General features: G+C 34.9%; 1 protein-coding gene across 2 annotated transcripts in view; it reads left to right on the top strand.

Annotated features, from left to right (window-relative positions):
• CFAP47 (cilia and flagella associated protein 47) overlaps positions 1-21017 on the top strand; it is a 545688-nt gene that overhangs the window by 113757 nt on the left and 410914 nt on the right. For both annotated transcript variants that reach the window (XM_053202225.1, XM_053202224.1), the window contains exons 23-24: positions 6328-6422; positions 12940-13099. In XM_053202225.1, the coding sequence (XP_053058200.1) occupies positions 6328-6422; positions 12940-13099 (255 nt within the window). The remainder of the gene's footprint in view (positions 1-6327; positions 6423-12939; positions 13100-21017) is intronic.

Here is a 21017-nt window from a genome sequence, read left to right on the forward strand (position 1 = left end):
GAATATTTCATCCTGTAAGTATCTCTTATAGGTTATATAAGCATAATTCTAAGCATTTAGGTTGTTTTTTTTTAAATTTTCTTATTCATATAAATATTGTAGTAGTGAACATTTTTATGTATAATACTTTTTCCCTGTTTAGATTTTTTTTCAGTGATATTCTCTTCATTGGCTGCATTCCTTCTAAAGTATATACATGTTAAAGCTCTAGATCATTTTGCAAAAGGGCTTTTGTAAAGAGTTTTGCTGTTTCAACCCTCCTTCAGTGTAAACTCTAACCAGCATTGAATTAAAGAAATTGGATATTTTTCTATGTTATTAAAAGTATATCGTTTCAATTTTCATGTCAATTTCTTTGATTACTCATGAGGATTACAGTTTTCTGTCTTTGCTATTAATTCTATATTTCATATATAAGTTATCTGTTCATGAACTTTGCCTTTATCAGTATGGTTATGTATCTGTCTGATAGATGTCACTGATTTCCTTATTTATATTACTTTTTTTTCATTTTTACGGTGAATTTTTTCTAAGATTCATTGTTTGCCTTTAGTTTTGTTTGTTTTTCAATAAATCTCTTAAGATAATTTTATAGTGAAATTTAGCTATTGTTTCCTCTGTGATTTCTAACATTCTTTTAAAGATTAGACCATTTTCCCTAGCTACAGAATTGGTATATGTGTAATACTGGTTTTTTTCCTATTTTTAATGGTTTAAAATTTGTTCAACATTTTCTAAAAAAACAAAAACAATTTCTATACTTAATTTGTTTATTTTTAACTTTAATTTTTTTTTTAACGTTTATTTATTTTTGAGACAGAGAGAGACAGAGCATGAATGGGGGAGGGTCAGAGAGAGAGGGAGACACAGAATCTGAAACAGGCTCCAGGCTCTGAGCTGTCAGCACAGAGCGTGACGCGGGGCTCGAACTCACAGACCGTGAGATCATGACCTGAGCTGAAGTCGGCTGCTCAACCGATTGAGCCACCCAGGCACCCCATTACCTTTATATATTTATTTTGAGAGAGAGAGCATGAAACAGGGAGGGGAAGAGAGAGAGGGAGAGAGAGAATCCCAAGCAAACTCTGCACTGTTATTGTGCAGCCCATTGCGGGCCTTGAAGTCACAAACCATGAGATCATGACCTCAGCTGAAATCAAGAGTCAAGTGCTTAACTGACTGAGCCACCCTGGCTCCCCAGTACTTATTTAATTTGTTTAAAAAAAATGTTGCTGGGGCGGCTGGGTGGCTCAGTCGGTTAAGCATCCGACTTCAGCTCAGGTCACGATCTCACAGTCTGTGAGTTCGAGCCCCGCGTCGGGCTCTGGGCTGATGGCTCAGAGCCTGGAGCCTGCTTCCGATTCTGTGTCTCCCTCTCTCTCTGCCCCTCCCCTGTTCATGCTCTGTCTCTCTCTGTCTCAAAAATAAATAAACGTTAAAAAATAAAAATAAAAATAAATGTTGCTGTATTTCCAGAGAGGATTGGAATGTCAAAGCAAACTTGGTTGTATCATATAACTTATCAACACCAAAGTTTACTAACGATTCAAACGATACAAATATAATCGGGCAGAGATGTAACATTTCTTTTGTAGAAGTTGGCATCTATTAGACACAATTTCCAAATTGTCCTTTTCTCCCTCCTTAACATGCCTTTTGCTTTTGAACTGACTTTTGAATGTCATTTGTAGAAACCTTTGTCTCAAAGGAAGCTGTTTTTTGTTTGGAGCTTCCCATTTTTATACTCTTAATAGTTATACATATAGGAAATGTCTATATGAGGAATTGTCATTTGCCTCATAAATCCATAAATTCCAGATATTTTTGGTTGGCCATTTGGACAGGTAATGCGTGTCAAAAGTTTTCTTTGAAATAGTCCACTAGTCAATTCCAATTTTTAAAAATGTTTATTTATTTTGATAGAGCGCATGCATACATATGTGAGACCAGGAAAGGGACAAAGGGAGAGGGAGAATTCCAAGCAGGCTCCACATTCTCAGCATAGTGTCTGACTTGGGTCTCGATCTCATGAACTGTGAGATTACTACCTGAGCCGAAATCAAGAGTCAGGTGCTTAACCCACTGAGCCACCCAAAACACCCCTAGTCAATTCCATTTTTATGTTTGCAAGGAAACTTGATCAAGTCCATTACTCTCTGAGATATCCCCTCAATAGAAGGATGATGCCTTAGTAGGGGACTCATAAGCTTGCTGTTATCTCTTTATTCCCAAATTACATGCATTCCTTTTAAAATTAAAATAGTGCTAACCCGGAATTGTAATCCATCATCTCCTTCTCAAGGCTTATCCTGCACCAAAGACGCAGTGACTTTTTTCATTAATTATCTAATGAAAACACTTATTTAATGACAAGCATTTTCACTCACTTGAAACTCTAATTCTTCTTAAAAATTTTGTAATATAATTATAGTTTAAATTTCAATTAAAATTTTTATCAGAGATTTAATTGTTTTGACAATATATTGTTCATTGTTAAGCCAAGTAGTGTATTTGCGTATTTTATTTACATTCTTTCAACTTTTTATTTTTCCCTGGAGTTATTAATTCCTCATTTGTCCTTAAATATTTGACGAAATCCTTCCATGCCACAAAGCTCTGTATTATGCTTATATGGACACTGTTCCACATGGTAGTCTACCCTGTCAGATAATGTGTCATAACTTCTCATTCCCTGAAAGCAGCCCTTCTGGAGCACAACAACCTCCTGCTCCAACATGCACTGAGTGCTTTCTTTTCCTGTGACAGAACTCTTGTCTAAGACTTCCTTTCACTGTAATGTGGGCATTTTCTTTTCTCTTTTCTGTCTTGATTCTCCCGGTTTTTCAGTCCCTTGCCTACCTATTTCTTGGGTTACTTCACTGTTTAGGTAGATTACCTCTTCCAGGAGCTTCTAAAGAGTGTAAGGGAGATAATTGAGAATTTCCTTCTCTGAAAATGTCTTTTATTTGCCTCTCATATTTAAATGATAATTTGGTTTAGTATGAAATTCTAGATTGAAAATAATTTTCCCTCAAAATTTTGAAGATATTATCATTACCTTCTAATTTCCACTGTTGTGTTTAGAAGTCTGATGACATTCTTCTTCCCCATCCATTACATAGGACCTAGTGTTTCGTGTTAGAAGCTATTAGAAGCTGATTTTTATCCCTGGTACTCCATTATTTCACCATGGTGACTTTAGTGTGAACCTTTTGTCTTAAGTTCTTGTGGACCTTTTCAATATGGAAATTCCTGTCTTCCAGTTCTATAAAGTTTTCATAAATTATTTCCTTGAAAAGTTCCTTCCCACTGTTTTCTGTATTTCTTTCATTCAGACTTCTATTGTTGTATTTTGTACTTCTTGGATTATGTTATATATATTTTAATTAAATTATATATTCTCTCCTATTATCCTTTTCCTTATCTTTTTGTTGTACTTCCCAGAATGTTTTTCTGACTTTATTATGTCTTAAGAAATTATTTTGGCAGTTTTAAACTAACAAGGGTTAACTTTTTTTCTGATTATTTCTTTACATACGGACTTTTGAAAAAATAAAAACACCTTTTATCTCTACTTGTATTATTTCTTTGAAATTTTCTTCTGTTGACTATACATTGTCTCAATTTTTGCTGAATTATTTCTCCTTCATATTGAGGAGTTTCTCAAATGTCTATTGATTTTTGCCTATTCTCTCATGATCATTGGCGAGTCTTGCAGTGCTGGCTTCATTACCAACTGTTATATCATTGCCTGACAGTCTGGATCCCAGTGAATATTTAAGGTGATCAAAATGTTAGTCTGTAAGACTTTAATCTTGAGCAGTTCATTTTTTCTAGAAAATGCTTCTTAAAAGTAAAAAGATAATAAGGATCATATATCAACAACAGTATGCATGTAAATTTGATAACCAGATGAAATGGAGTAATTCCTTAAGAGACACAATCTGCCCAAACTCACACAAGAAGAAATAGACAATCTGGATAAGTCTCAATCTATTAAAGAAATTGAACCAATAATTAATAAGCTTCAAAAACAGAAAGCACCAGCCCCAGATGGGTTCATTGGTGGACTCTATCAAACATTTAGAGAAGAAATCATACCGATTCTCTATAATTCATTCTGTACAGTCTCCTTCAGAGGATAGAAACAGAAAGAATACTTTTTTTAACTCATTTGGAGGTCATTTTTGCCCTAATACCAAACCAGGCAAAGACATTGCAACAGTAGAAAACAACAGACTAATACCTCTCATTAGCATAGATATAAAAATCCTTAATAAAATATTTGCAAATCAAATCCAGCAGTGTATAAAAAGAATTATGCACCATGACCAAGTGAGATTTATCTCATGTATGCAAGGTTGGTTCACATTCAAAGATCAAGTAATGCATTCCATCATATCAACAGACTAAAGAAGAAAATATCACATGATCATATCAATAGATGCAGGGGAAGAAAAAGCATTTCATAAAATCTAATATGCTTTCATGCAAACAACTTAGTAAATGAGGACTGGAGCATAACTTTCTCAACTTGATAAAAAATATCTACAAACACCCTAAAGCTATCATCATTTTTAATGATGAGAAATGCAAAGCTTTCTCAGTAAGATTAGAAACCAAGCGAGGATGACCCTTTTCACTCTGTAAACTTTGTACTAGAAGTCCTAGCTAATGCAGTAGAGCATGAACAGGAATCAAAGGATACACAGGTTGAAAAGGAAGAACTAAATTCTTTGTTTATTGAAGATATCATTGTTTATGTAGAAAATCTAAAAGAATCGATTAAGAAAGACACTTCTGAAACTAATAACCTAATATAGCCAAGTTGCAGGATATAAGTTTAATATACAAAAGTCAATTGCTTTCCTCTATAGAAGCAATGAGCAAATGGAATTTGAAATTAAATACAAAATACCATTTATATTAGCATCCAACAAAAATGAAGTACTTAGGTATGAATATAACAAGATATTTATAAGATCTATATAAGGAAAGTTAAGAAATTTACCTGATGAAAGATAGCAAAGAAGAATTAAATAAATTGAGTGATATTCCACATTCATTCATAGGAAGTCTCAATATTGTTAAGATGGCAGTTCTTCCCAATTTGATCCAGAGATTCAATGCAATCTTAATAAAAATCCCAGCAACTTACTTTGTGGGTATTGCCATATTGATTAAAAGTTTATATGGAGAAGGAAAGGACCTATAATAGCCAACACACTACTAAAGGTGATGAACAAAATTGGAGGACTGACACTGTCCAACTTAGAGGTTTTCTACAAAGGTACAGTAATCACGAGACTTTGGTTTTGGCAACAATACAGACAAATAGATGAGTGGAATAGAAAAGAGAGCCCATGGGGCGCCTGAGTGACTCAGTCGGTTGTTCGGCTGACTTTGGCTCAGGTCATGATCTCATGGTTTGTGAGTTCAAGCCCCTCATAGAGCTCTGTACTGACATCTCAGAGCCTGGAGCCTGTTTCAGTTTCTGTGTCTCCCTCTCTCTGCCCCTCCACCACTTGCACTCTGTCTCTCGTATTGTGTCACCAATAAATAAACATTAAAGCAATTTTTTTGAAAGGGAGCCCACAAATAGACCCACATATGTAGTCAAATGATGTTTGACATAGTAGAGGCAATATAGCTCAGAAAAGATATTCTTTTCAAAAAATGGTGCTGAACAACAGGACATCACAAAGAAAAATGAATCTAGATACAGACCTTACACCCTTCACAAAAGTTAACTCAAGTGGATCACAGGTCTAAATGTAAAATACAAAATGTAAAAACTTTTAGTAGAAAGCAAAAGAAAAAATCTGTATGACCTTGAGTTTGGCAGTGACATTTTAGATACAACAACAGCGGCAAGATCTGTGAAAGAAGAATTGATAAGCTGGACTTCATTAAAATTAAAAATTTCTGCTCTTCAAAAGACACTGTCAAAAGACCAAAAAGGTGTATTTGCAAGTCATGTTTCTTTTCACTTCTGTACTTTTGCGTTGGTCAAACTCTATTATAGTGACTATTTTAACTATGCTTACATTATTCTCAGCTTAATATTTAGTATATTTTATACTCTTCTTGTCTCAAGAATAGTTTTTCTGTTACACTTGTAATTATCATTAAAATACAAAATTGGAATTTTATAGATGTGATTAAACATGATATTCTATAAATGTTTTAAAGTGTGATTTTGTTTTCTTTCTGGGTACATAAAAATACAAAAAATATTTTTTATTTCAGGTTGAGAAGTATAGTAATAATTAACTATGAGCTAATATCTCTTAATATTTTATCAGTACATTTATTTTCTTCTCATAGTATTGCAAGCACCATTGAGATTATCCAGCACTGATTTTACATTTGAAATCCTGTTGTATACTATGGATCCTAATAACAAAGTCACAAAAACTCAGGTATGTATAGAGAAATGATGCAGTTTACAACTTTTCTTTTCACTGTGGTTTTTAGTTTTGAGTTGATTATTCTGAAGCATTTGTTGTAAGAATACTTTCATTTTTAGAGAACTTGCATATCTATATATTGTATTTCTCAGAAGTAATTATGAAAATATATAGACACATATAAAGTCATTTTTATATATGCATATATTTAATAGGACTATTCAAAATATTTTATTTTTTAAAGAATCTTTTCCTTTTTTTAAGTTTTATTTATTTATTTTGAGAGACATAGTGATAGTGTGAGTAGGGTAGGGGTAGAGAGAGATGGAGAAAGAATCCCAGGCAGGCTCCATGCTTGGCACAGAGCCCAATGAGGGGCTTGAACTCACGAAACCATGAGATCATGAGCTGAGCTGAAACCGAGAGGAGGACACTTAGCCGACTGAACCACCCAGGCACCCCCCAAAATATTTTAAATAGAATTAAATCATCTGTCTCTCCTTATATAAAATGGGGCTATGATTAAATTAATGTGAAATATGTTCCATACAGGTAAGGAAATGTGGTGGAAGGTAATAATAAAAACGGGAAAAGTCCAGGTATATAATAAACTGACTTCTATGAAAATCTACTCTTGTTTTCTTACTAGATATCTCTGCATCTCTCTCTCCTAATTAATCCATCTAGAAAGAAAAAAGAGTGACATGAATAAGAAGGAAGCTCATGCATAGCAAATTGTATTTGTAGTGCCCCTTTATTATCTTATATATTGCTTTTCCTGCAGTTAATTTTGAACCTCTGTAGCTTTGAGGGCAAATTATATGGTGAAAATATTTAACATTTTATGCGTCAAATAATAGCCAAGTGCTACATGAAATTATAGAGAACAATAAAGGATCTCTTCTGGCATTAAAATGTGACGGTTTTAAGCATAATATCAGTAAGACTTCTATCTATAATATAACTTCAAGGATGCAAAAAGACTTTGTGTTGGGAGTAGAAAGGAAGCGTTAGTGAACTGAATTGGATTGAATTCCAAAAGAAAAGCAATCCCTCTATAAATATGATTTTATTTTATATCATTGAATTTTTTTCAATTGGCATAATAAAAGATGATCTAGACAAGAGCCTTCTGTCTTGAGTGGCAAAGTGGTCATATTGGCCCCACAGAGAAGGAAATGTGATTCTAATATACTGCTTGCATTTGCCATGAATGATATTTACATAGTCATAATAAAATATATCATGCAGAGAAGTCGTAATGTGTTTGTGGGGCAGAATTCAGATTGATCCTATATAGTGTATTACACGTAAAATGACAAGTGTTTGATACGTACAATGTGTATGTGAAGGTTAAGTTGACAGAAGGGTTGGGAATGGTAGAAGAAAGGAGTGAAACTCATTTTACTCAGTGGGTAATTAAAGGAAATTGTGTAAAGTTGACAGAAGAACTAGAGATATAAATATATTACTTCAAGTTACCAGGTGACTAATGGAAGAATTAAAATAATTTAAATATCCACAATTGGGAGGTGGAAAGGGGAGTGGAGATAGTATCTATGAGCTAAATCCTCATCTTCACTAGTGGGCACTCAAGAGACAATATCTGGGTCTGATAAATCATGACATAGTCATGTGATAGAGTAATGGCCCCCAAAGTTATCCAATTCCAATCCCTAGAATTTTTGCTGATGTGTAGTGTGATTGACATTAAAGACCCTAAGCAAGGGAGATTATCCTAGATGATCTAGATGGTCCCATTTGACTCATGTGAGTGGTTAAAACCAGAGAAGCTTTCCTGACTGTGCTCAGAAGAAAATGTGATGACAGAAGAAAGGTAGAGAGATTTGATGTTGCTAGATGTGACGATGGTGAAAAGGAGGCCACCAGGCAAAGAATGTGTTTGTCCTCTACAAACTGGGAATGGCAAGCAAATAGCCTTCCCTAGAGCCCTCCAGGAAGATCATGGTTCCTTCACCTTGATCTTAGTCCGGCGATAAACCTGTTGAACTTCTAACCTACAAGACTGTAGTTTAATAAATTTGTATGGCTTTAGACTACTAAGTCTGTGGTCATTTGTTATGGCAGCAATGAAAAAGCCTCAAGTAAGCCATATCAACATTATATTGAGAATAAGGCTATAACTATCAGAGAAAATCCAAATCAGAATTAGCTAAAATTGGTTGTTTCAGGGAAGCAGAGCTGTTGATAAGAAGGAATTGAGTGGGACAACTGGTTTTTATAAGTATTTTAAAATTATTTGTGTAAGCTACTAACCTGTATCATTTTGATAAGATTATTTAAAAAATGACAGTGGTACACATACTAAATGTTTCTTTATAGATGACTGTATCAGTTTTATTCTTGGGCTAGGATTGGAAAATGGATATTTTAGAGATCTGCCATTTCTTCATTTCAGAATGAGAAAAAGGAGGCATTCAAATGACTAGTACAATTTCATGCTCACCTTCTGTTTTAAAAGATGTTTCTTTCTTTATAAGATGCAAATTTTAGAACTAAATAGATATTTAAGTACGGAGAGACATTGGGAATAAAATCGCCTATTTTTTTAATCCTAAATATTTTAAATCAATCATACTTTAGAAAGAAAGGAAGTATGTTATTTTGTTGTGGTGCCAATTGCATGGATCATTGTATACTCTTCAAATTTTGAAGAGTAAAGTTAGAAAAATACCTAGCTCAAGGTTTTATTGTAATAGTATGTTGCACAAGTCTGCACACGTCATGCATATAGCTCCCAGATTTATCAGAACATTACAAACACAGTGCAGAGATTTTATGTATACTCTTCAAACAACTTGCTGTCATGCTAACACCTTATACAACCATAGAACATTTTTCAAAACTAACAAGTTAACATTAGTACAAAATTATAAGTTAGACAACAGACTCTATTTGGGTTTTGTTGCGACCGGCGCAACAAACACTGAGATCAGGGTCCTGAAGGTAGGGGAATGTAAGAAAAAAAAAAGAGAAGGGAAGCCAGTTTGGGAACAGGAGGGTCCCCTGGGCTGATGGCCCAAGTGACGGCTTTATTGTTGCTGTACACAATCTTTTATATCAAGACTCTTATGGATCAGGTCATTCTAAGAATAAACAGGTTTCACATGATCGCCGCCAACCAAAACATTTAGTTCTGTGTACCTTGTGAACTTTCTAAACGGGTCACAACAAGACCTTATTGATAGATTGCTAGCAAAACACAGTTCCCATGTTTGTTTCTATTTGACCCGGGGTAGAAAAGGGGGGTAACATTACTGCCAACACCCACAGACCACAGGCTTCAGGAATTAGATTTCTCAGCCTTGACAAGGCTTTCGTATGCCTTTGCAAGTGGGGGAATGGGACGGGGAACCACCGGGTTGGCTGAGTCAACAGGGAGCCGTTGCTCGACCCGGTCTCAGCCTGGCACCTGGGTCCGGCCTCCCACGGGGTTTTACCCGTTTTTCACTAATGTCCTTTTATGTCTCATGGTCCAATCCAGGGTACCATATTGTATTTAGTTTCCTCTGATCTGTGGCAGGCTTTCAGTCTCGCTTATTTTTTTATGACCTGGTCAATTTTAAAGAATACTGGTTTAGTATTTTTTCCGAATATTCTTTAATTTTGGTTTGTCTGATTCTTTACACCTTTCTCGACTGCATTCTTATTTTTTATGGGTTTCAGGGAAGAGTGTAACAGCTGAAATGTCTTCTTTTGTCACATCATGTGAAGGGTGTACATGATATTGTGTATGGCTTACTGGTAGTGATAAATGTCAGGAGACTTGGAAAAAAGTTGGACAAACTATTTTTCTTTTTTCACACCCTATATGTCGGAAGTGAGTCATCAATGTCAGCCCACACTCAATGGGTAGGTGGTCAAGCTCCACCTTTTGGGGGGTTATTTACATATATTATTTAGAATTTTTCTATAAGCATTATTATTCCTTCCCTCCTTTTATTTATTTATTTTATTAATATATTATTCAGAATTTTTCTATAAGCATTATTATTCCTTCCCTCCTTTTATTTATTTATTTTATTAATATATCAATGTGACTTCACACATATTTACTTCATACTTTCAGTTATAATACAATATCACATTATCACATTATTTGTTATTAAAATTGTTCCAGCTCTGGCCATTAGGAATTCTTTTAGACTTGTCCTTTGACATACTTCCATCATTATGATTTTTAAGCATTCTCTTACTTTCTGGCACTATAAAATGGTCCAGGCTTGTCTTTTATTTTGCTTGTTCCAGTTCTAGAATCAACATTTTCTTCAAGAAACCCCATTTATGGAAGAATGGTATTTAGAAATCAAGATCTGTACACTAGATGTGCTAGCTGCTACTGGGATGTCACATGTTCTAAGCCCCTTTGGCAAATAGAATCAGGAAATATTTGTGTGTATACTAGTGAATACACACATACATAATTTGGCTATCGTTCTTTTTAAAAAATTTTTTTAAATGTTTTTATTTATTTTTGAGACAGAGAGAGACAGAGCATGAGCAGGAGAGGGGCAGAGAGAGCGGGAGACATAGAATCCGAACTAGGCTCCAGGTTCCAAGCTGTCAGCACAGAGCCTGATGTGGGGCTCGAACTCACGGACCGTGAGATCATGACCTGAGCTGAAGTTGGACGCTTAACCAACTGAGCCACCCAGGCGCCCCTATCATTCTTTTTTTTAAATTGTGTTTTAATGTTTATTATTTTGAGAGAAACAGAGCACGAGTGAGGGAGGGGCAGAGAGAGAGACACACACAGAATCCGAAGCAGGCTCCAGGCTCTGAGCTGTCAACACAGAGCCCAACATGGGGCTGGAACCCATGGACTGCGAGATCATGACCTGAGCCAAAGTGACACGCTCAACCTACTTAGCCACCCAGGTGCCCCTGTCTATCTATCATTCTATCTCTATCATCCATCCATGTATCTATCTATTTAAACATGGGTTCAAACTGATGTCTCTGACTTTAATCCAGCACCACAAGGTTTATTCCAATCTTTCTTCCTTGCTTATTTTTAACTCCTTTCTCTGACTATGAAAAATCTGGCTCTCTTATTTATACTTTATTTATGTATTTTTTACCTGTATAAAGTACAGGTAAAGTGTATACTTTTACTAGTGTACTAGTAAAGAAGTTTCAGAATTTTTAACCTGTATCTAGAATTGCTAATATATTTGCCAACTAGAGTACAGTATTAATAAAGAGTAACTTTTTGTCTTTAGCGCTATAGTTCCCAGTCCAAACACAGTTTTGCAGTTGCTTCGGCCATTCCTCCTCAGTCTCCACTAACTTCAGTGAGATTATCTCATACATTTGTAATATACTTTGTTGTAATCTACAATGTATCCTGGGGTTCCCAGTATCTTGGTTGATTGTTTTTAAGTTACTTACATTTAAGTTAACTCTTAGTGGTATATAGTTCTATGGGTTTTGAAAAATATGTAGAATAATTGTCCTACCACTTCAATACATGACAGAATGGTTTTACTACACTAAAAATCCTCAATGTAACCCCTTTGCTGTCAACTACTCCTCTTTCCACCAACACTTGGCAACCACTGGTTCTCTTTGTCCATCCAAATGATTTTGCATTTCCAGAATGACAGGTAATTTAATTATATAAAATGTAGCCATTTGGGTCTGGCATCTTTCACTTAGCAAAATATATTTTACATTTATTTATATTTTTGTGTGAATTAATACTTCATTTATTTTATCACTAAATTTTATTCCATTGTGTGGAGTGTTTATCCATTTATCCATTTGAAGGAAATCTTGGTTTTTTTTCCTCCATTGCTTGGCGATGAACAAAACTATTATAAACATTAACATGTACATTTTTATGTGAGCATGAATTTTCACTTAAGTAAATACTTAGAAAGGGGGTTACTGGGTCATATGGTATTGTATACTTAACATTATAAGAAACTGCCAAACTGTCTTCCTAAAGGACTATACCATTTTACAGTCTCACAATCATGAATGAAAGTTATTACTCAGCATCCTTGCTAACTAGCATAGCTTTTTGACATTTTTATTTTACCCTGGTCTCTATCCTTTGTGTATTTTTCATAGTTGTTAATATGCTATGAACATATTTGCATACTCCTTTGTTTGCCTAACATCACTTTTAAAACTATCTGTGAATTCCACTTTAAAAAACTTTTTTTTAATGTTTATTTATTTTTGAGATGGAGACAGAGTGCGAGTGGGGGAGGGGCGGAGGGAGAGGGAGACACAGAATCTGAAACAGGCTCCAGGCTCTGAGCTGTCAGCACAGAACCCCATGAGGGGCTCGAAACCATGAACCATGAGATCATGATCTGAGCTGAAGTCGGATGCTTAACTGACTGAGCCACCCAGGCACCCCATGTGAATTCCACTTTTAATCACTTGACTTTGTATGCAGGCTCTTCACCTTGGCATGGTAAAACAAGCTAAATTTTATATTGCATATTATAATTTTTATAAATGTCTTTTTATTTATGTATTTTGTGTGTATAAACAGGATCTTGTCTTACATAATACTTCAAAACAAGATGTGAAATGGACTTTGGATATTAGTAATACTGGCAAACTTTTCAAAGATGGCACATTCAAGATTAGTGTGCTGAGTGGGATTCTGCAACCACATAATGAAATTAATGTTTCCGTAAGTTTCTGTCCAAGTAAGTCCTTTTTTCTTATATTTGTTATTGATGTTTCAATTTACCTCTCACATATTATTTAATTTTATCTTGTACACAAAAGTTTAGGTTATTTTTTATGTGTTCTTTAAATAGTTTTAAAAAGATTCATACTAGAATTCTTTCATAACCAGCCTCAAATATGGCCCCAAATAATTCTCACCTCTTGGTATTCATGGCCTTATATAGTGCCCTCCCATATCACATAGGACTGATGTATCAACCAGAAGATATTATGAATGTGATGGCGTATGATTTCCAAGATTAGGTCAGAAAAGGCATGGCCACATCTAGCTTGCATTCTTGGATTGCCTGCTTTGGGGAAGCTGGCCATTGTGTCTATTTATCTCTATGTTCACTTCTTTACTGATGTTTTTTTTTACAACAGCTTTATTGTACCTTTTTCTAATTGGTGTGACAAATTTTCTGTTATCACAAATCTATTACAAAAATTCTTGGTGGTTCTTACACATTTACTTTTCCAAATGAACTATAGATTATTTTCTTCCTGTTTCTAGAAAAAGACATATAATTGAGTTTTTCCCTTCAAATAATGGCATGTTTTTCTAGTAATTAAAGTTTATTTTATAGGTATCACTATTATGAATGAGATTTTTAAATTAATCTTTTTAATTAGCTATGACTATATAAAAAGAATATATTTATAGTTTATCTGTCACCTTGCTCCTATGCTGAACTTCTCTAGTTAGATCTGGAAGTTTTTCAGAGATTATTCTGTATTGTTTTCTAAGTAAATAGTTTTATAATATAAAATGATAGTAACTAATGAATTTTTCTCTTCATTTACAATATCTCCTCCTCTACCTTATTCTCCTCCTGAATCTGTTAATACAATGTTACTACATTACAATCACATTACATTTATATTACAACTGCACTAGAACTGTTACTATAGTCTGTCTGAATCTGTTACTATGGTGGCAGTTTGTTAAAACTGTTTTGATTCCAGTAGTTTTGCTTTGTATATTTGGATGTTATTAAAAGATTATGTCTTATATATCTTTTAGAAATAGCATATGTATTTAAAGTAATGTTCTTTTTTCTACTAAATGCTATTTGCTTCAATGTTGTTTTATGTGCTACAGTGCCATTTTGTCTTTCTTTGGTTGATATATCATTTTATTTTCAGTCTGTGTCTTTTTAAATTTAAGACCAGTATTGTAAAACAAAGGATTTTGCTTCTTTTTTTGAGCAAGACTGAAATGTAATTTTTAGGAGGGGAATTTGACTTATTCATATTTTCTGTTATAATATATTTTTCATTTTCACACAGTTTCATTTTATATTTCCTTTATGTTATATTTCTTATCATTTTTCATAAATTTTATGTATTGACCCAATTTTTGTCTTATATGCTATACGTCTATTTCCCTTCTATATGTCATCTTTAGACCGTTGGGAACACCTATGTGGACATATATTTTCCTGTCAGTTCTAAGATGGAATAGTATCAATGAACTTTCCCACAGACAAAATTATATATGAATTTATTTCTTACTCAAGACTTTGTTGAAATATTTTGGAATTTTATTTGCAGTTAGTTTTTTTTGTGAACATCATTCCATTCCACCCACTGCTCGGATCAGTAGGCTGTAGTCTTCTCCGTCTCTAAGGTATTGAGGTAGCAGGAGGCAAGACTGTAGCAGATCAAAGCCAACAGGTTGGATGAGAGTACAGGGTTCTTCAAGATCAAACAGCTGGATGGAGAATGGGATCTTTGGGGAGTTGGAATTGAGTTATAGGGGCCTTTTGAGTTGGAACCAGGGTAGCTTATGCTTGATTTTTTGGTCACCCTCATTTATTTTCTTCTAGTACAGACAATTTTTATCTTTCCTGGCTCACACGGCATGGAATACAGCTTTCATGACTTTTCCTTAGTAGTTCTTTCCAAATCAAGTGTGCATTTATTTTCTGGTTTTCTCAGTTGTTTTTACTATTCATTAAAATGGGGAAACTACTGGAATCTTGAAGAAAAAGATGCCTTTTATTTTGCCTTACATTCTTATATTTTAAATCAGATACCATAGAGGTAAAATTCACATTCGGATGTGATTATTTTTGAAAGTATGGTTTTCTTAATTACAACTTTGTTAAAGTGTGATTCTTACACCATAAAATATATTTTTAAAAAATGTACAGTGTAGTGGTTTTTAGGATCGTCATAGATGGGCAGCCAGCAAAACAGCCTAGTTTTAGAACATACTCATTGCTTGCAAAGGAAACCCTGTACCCATTATTGGTCACTCCCCATCTCTCCCTCCACTCAGCCACTGCTGACCTTTATTGGTTGTGTCTAGGAATATGTTTACTGTGGATATTTCATACAAGTAGACTCCTATAATGTGTCCTCTTGTGATTGGCTTCTTTCACATTGCATACTAATTTCAAGGTTAGTCCAGATTATAGCATCAATTAGTACTTAATTCCCTTCTGTTACCAATAATTGTATGGATATATCACATGTTTGTTCATAGACATTCATCTGGTGGATATTTGGATCATTTGTACTTTTTTGACTCCTGTGAATAAAACAGCTAGGAACATTCCTGTAGCGTTCTGTGAGGACACATGTTTTCATTTATTTGGTTATATATCTTAGAGTGGAATTGTTGGGTCTTAGGATAATTTGATGTTTAACATTTTAAGAAACTGCCAAACTCTTTTACAAAGCAACTGTAACAGTTTAAAATCTTACGAGCAATGAATGGGGGTTCTGTTTTCTCCACATCCTTGCTAACTCTTTTGTGATCTTTTTTATTATAGTTATCCTAGTGACTGTGAAATAATATGTCATTGTAGTTATTATTTGCATTTTCCGGATGACTACTGATGTTGTGTATCTTTACATGTACTTATTGTCAGTTTGTATATCATCTTTGGAGAAATGTCTGTTCAAATCCTTTGTTGATTTTAAAATTTGGTTGTCTTTTTGAGTTTACATTGTTCTTTATGTATTCTGGATAAAATTATTTTATAAATATAAAGCATTTCATTTCATTCTGAGATTTCTCTTTTCACTTTCTGATGATGACAGCTAACGCAAAATAGCTTTTAGTTTTGATGAAGCGTATTTTATCCAATTTCTTTTTATAGTTTAGCTTTTCAGTGTCTTATCTATGAAAACATCACATAACCCGAGGTCATGGTGATTTATTCTTATGTTCTCTCTTAAAGTCATATAATTTTATCTCTTACATTTAGGTCAATGGCTTATCTTGAGTTACTTTTTAATATGCTGTAAGGTAGGGCTCCATCCTCATTCTTTTGCATGGGCCTATCTGCTTGTCCCAGCACCATTTATTGAAAAGAATATTGTTTCCCCATTGAATTGTGTGTGTATACACACACACACACATATACACACATACACATACACACACACACATACATACATACATACATACACACATACATATAAATCTATGTAAAGATATTTTATATAGATATGTATTAATTCTTCATGAAATGTTTAGATTTCACCAGTGAATCCATTTGGATTTTGCCTGTTCTATGTGAGAAGTTTTTTGATTGCTGCTTTAGTTCTGTAACTGAGTCCAAGTTCATTCTCCTCACTGCACAATAGGCCAGTAAGTGGAGAGGCAAGACATTAGGGAAAGGAAAGCACTTTGTTTGGAAAGCCAGCAAACCAAAGAGACGGCAGACTATTGTCCCAAAGAACCATCTCCCTCAGCATGAAATTGGAGTTTCTTTTATGTTAGCAAAAGGAGGAAGTGGGAAGGGTTGGAGTCAAAAGGTAACTGACTTCTGTAGACATCTGAGGAGATAATGTATGTCCTTGGACAGTTGATCTTTGCATACAGGAATCTATCTGGTCATGTCATTCCTATAAATCTTAGGCATAGCATAGTCATTTCTGTATGTACTTCCTCATCTCCTTAGGCGAGATAGATTTGGGTAAAAAGCAGTTTTTGCAAATCTTAGCTGTAACATGGCTACATGTAGGGCTCAGCAGAAGTTTCTAAGCTATAGGTCACAGCAGCGAGGAAAATAGAATCAGTGTGGAGTCAGACATGCTGTTTCTCCCTGTTATAATCCCTTTCAATAAGTCAATTCACATTTTATATTTCTTATTGTGTCAGTTTAAGTACTTTTTGTGTTTCTAGGAATTTGTCCATTTTATCTACATTATCTAATTTGTTTATATACAACTTTACATTGTGTTCCTTTATATTTTTTTTTATTGAGTTTCTGTAAAGTGAATAGTGATTTTCCCTGTCTTATTTGGGACTTTGGTAATTTGAATCTTCTTTTTTTCTTGGTCAGTCTTGCCAAAGGTTTTTCAAATTTGATATGCTTTTCAAAGACCAACTTTTGATTTTATTGATTTTCTTAATATTTTCCTATACTCTATTCAACTAATTTCTGTTCTAATATTTATTATTTCCTTTCTTTTTGGTTTGGTTGTAATTTGCTCTTTTTTACCCTGTTTCTTATGTTGCAAAGTTAAGTACTTATATCTTCTTTTTTAAGATAAGCAATTTATGGCTCTAAATTTTACTCTGAGCCCTGCTTCTGGTACATCCCATAAGTTTTGGTATGTTTTGTTTTTATTTTAATTCATCCCAAATTACTTTGTAAAATTTCCTTTGCTATTTCTTCTTTGACACTTAGTTATTTGGGAATGTGTTGTAGAATTTTCACATATTTGAGAATTTCCAAAATTTCACTTTGTTATTGATTTCTAATTTTATTCCATTGTTGTCACAAAACATACTGTTTATGGATGCAGTCATTTTATTTTGATTATTTTTTTAATTTTTTTTAATATTTATTTTTGAGACAGGGAGAGACAGAACATGAATGGGGGAGGGTCAAAGAGAGAGGGAGACACACAATCTGAAGCAGGCTCCAGGCTCTGAGCTGTCAGCACAGAGCCCAACGTGGGGCTCAGACTCACAGACCGTGAGATAATGACCTGAGCTGAAGTCGGAAGCTCAACTGACTGAGCCACCCAGGCGCCCCTTTTTTGATTATTTTTTATAAATTTATTTTTTTAAGTTTATTTATTTTGGGAGAGGGTAAGACCCAGAGAACACGAGTGGGGAAGGGGCAGAGAGAAAGGGAGAGAGAGAATCCGAAGCAGACTCTGCACTGTTAGTGCAGAGCCCAACACGGGGCTCAAACTCATGAACCGTGAGATCATGACCTCATCCAAAATCAAGAGTCATACACTAAACTGTCTCAGCCACACAAGTGCCCCTGGATTCAGTCAATGTAAAGGCTTACCTTATACCCTAAAATATGATTTACCTTCAAGAATGTTCAACATGCACTTGATTTCTTTTTTTTTTTTAAGATTTTTTTAATTTTAAGTAATCTCTATACCCAACATGGGGCTCAAACTTAAAACCCTGACATCAAGAGTCACATGCTCTACCAACTAAGCCAGCCATGCTCCCTCACGTGCACTTGAGAAGTGTATATATTCTGTTCTTGTTGGGTAGAATGTTCCATAGATGTCTTTTAGATCTATTTTGTTTATAGACCAAAATATTTTATTTCTTTAGTGATCTTCTACCTATTTGTCTTATCCCCAATTGAGAGTAGAATATTAAATTCTCAAAGGGTTATTACTGAAATATCTATTATTTCTTGTTTCAGTTTTACTGTTTTTTTTCCTTGTGTACTTTGTGGCTCTGTTAGGTGTATTTATGTTTATAATTGTTTTATCTTCTTCGTGGATTGTCCTGTTATCATTATATAATGTCCTTCTTTGTCTCCAGTATTGATTTTTATCTTAATAGTTATTTTGTCTGATATTAGCATAGCCACTGCAGCTGTCTTTAAGTTACTATTTGCATATATAGAATTTCTCCATCCTGTTACTTTCAGTTGAATTGTGTTTCTGAATCCAAAGAGTGTCTCTTATAGATGGCGTGGATTTGGATCATTTCTAAAAATTTATTTTGCATATCTCAGCCTTCTCATGGGTGTGTTGAGTCATTTTACACTTACTGATTAATTAGTGATGAAGTAAGACAAAGAAAGATTTACATTTGCCTTTTGCTATTTGTTTTCTGTATTTTTGAGAGACAGAGAGAGGCAGCATGAGTGAGGGAGGGGCAGAGAGGAAGAGGGAGACACAGAATCCGAAGCAGGCTCCAGGCTCTGCACTGACAGCAGTGAGCCCATGCTGGGGCTCAAACTCACAAACTGTGAGATAGTGACCTGAGCCAAAGTCAAACGCTCAACCAACTGAGCCACCCAGGTGCCCTATAGTGAATTTTTCATTTCAGTCATTATATTTTTCAACTCCACAATTTACATATATGCTTATATATACACATATGTATGTCTGTCCAATGCTTGAATTTTCTTAGGGACAGTTTCTGTTGACAGCCTTTTTGTGTGTGTATATGGATCATTCATTATTGACTTAGGATTTTTTCAGTTATAGCCGGTGAGATCTTGGCCTTATTCTTTGAGCTATCCTTAGCAACTGCCATTTTCTTCTAGCAGGCATTGGTAATTGATTATGCTTTTCTTCTGTCATTTTCTTATCTTGTAATCTGACTGTGGTGTAAGCCTGTTATCCCAAGCCATGGTCAGGGCCTTTATGTCCCATTTGTTTTTTTGCCTTATAATTGCATCCTTTGCCATCAATATCACCTGAAGTGGGGTAGATATACTTTATCTCCACTTTGGCTAGACTTGTTATGCTGGCCACCAAGCAGGGCTGCCTTATATTCTCAAGGCTTTCAAGAGTTTAAGTGGGTGTTTTTTACTTTTCGCTCCCTCTCATCTCTTTCTTGGACTGGCACAGGGATGGAGGCTGGGGTAGAGTAGGTGACCCATACTGATCTCTAAGCAAATCTCCAGTCCCTTCTGAATCCAAACCATTGTTCTTGAATCTAATTTGTGTGGTTAGACCCTCACTTTCCTTAGATAAGATTGTTCTCAGTTCTCATTTAAATAGCCTCAATGTTTCGCAACCCATTGAGCACATAAGTTAGAAAATTCTTCACATGAGAATCCCTGCTGCATAAAAATACAGAATTTTTCTGGTAATGAGCTTTAGGAAGTGAAAGTATTGACTACTAGCTTCTTTATGCAAACTGAAGCAAAAGAACAGACGGAAGATGCTTGAAAAGGCAACTATGAAGATTTCCCTCCCCTCCCCCCTATTTTTTGAGGAAGTCTATACTGGTATTTGTCTTTAATTTAAAGCATCTGCTTCAGTACCTTTATAGTTTATATGCCACAATGAAATAAGCACATCAAATGCCATTTCTGTTTAAAAGGGTGTTATAGTAACTTACCTGTTATTCTTCTTAATTATTCTTTCTTCTGAAGCAACATTAAGATGCAGTCTCTGATAGATGCTGTTTGAGCCCTTCCAGATTCCCATTACTGGGTTTTCCCACCCATCTCTCAGTTGTGGATACTGGCTCCTAATAGGTTGTGTCTGTCCCCTCCTCTAGAAGGTTGCCATTGGCTGAAGGAAGATACTATGTGCAGAGATGCCTATGAGGTTAATTGTCACCACTACCACTACCTTAGGTGGCCCAGCTAACTTTCCCGCAGGTGGGACAACCTTTCCGGTGAATTCACATCCCATAGCTGCCTATGGGATCGATTTGAATCTGCATTATAAACCTACAACTTTTCATAGCTTCAGGCCCTCCTCTATTTCGCTTCCCCCTTTGCCTACAAGCTCCTCCTGAGAGCATGCACTCAGTAAATCACTTGCAGCAGAACCCTTGGGACATGACTGCTTTACACATCTAAACAAATGTGGCAATCTAAATAAAATACCAGCAACTACCTCTGTTATTAACAGAAAAGGCAGGATAAGGATGTGTTCTAACTTTTAAACTTTTTAGAATTCATTCAGCTGTGTGTTCTCTCAGTAATATTC

The sequence above is a fragment of the Acinonyx jubatus genome, chromosome X (genome assembly GCF_027475565.1).
Source record: "Acinonyx jubatus isolate Ajub_Pintada_27869175 chromosome X, VMU_Ajub_asm_v1.0, whole genome shotgun sequence".
Lineage (NCBI taxonomy): Eukaryota > Metazoa > Chordata > Mammalia > Carnivora > Felidae > Acinonyx > Acinonyx jubatus.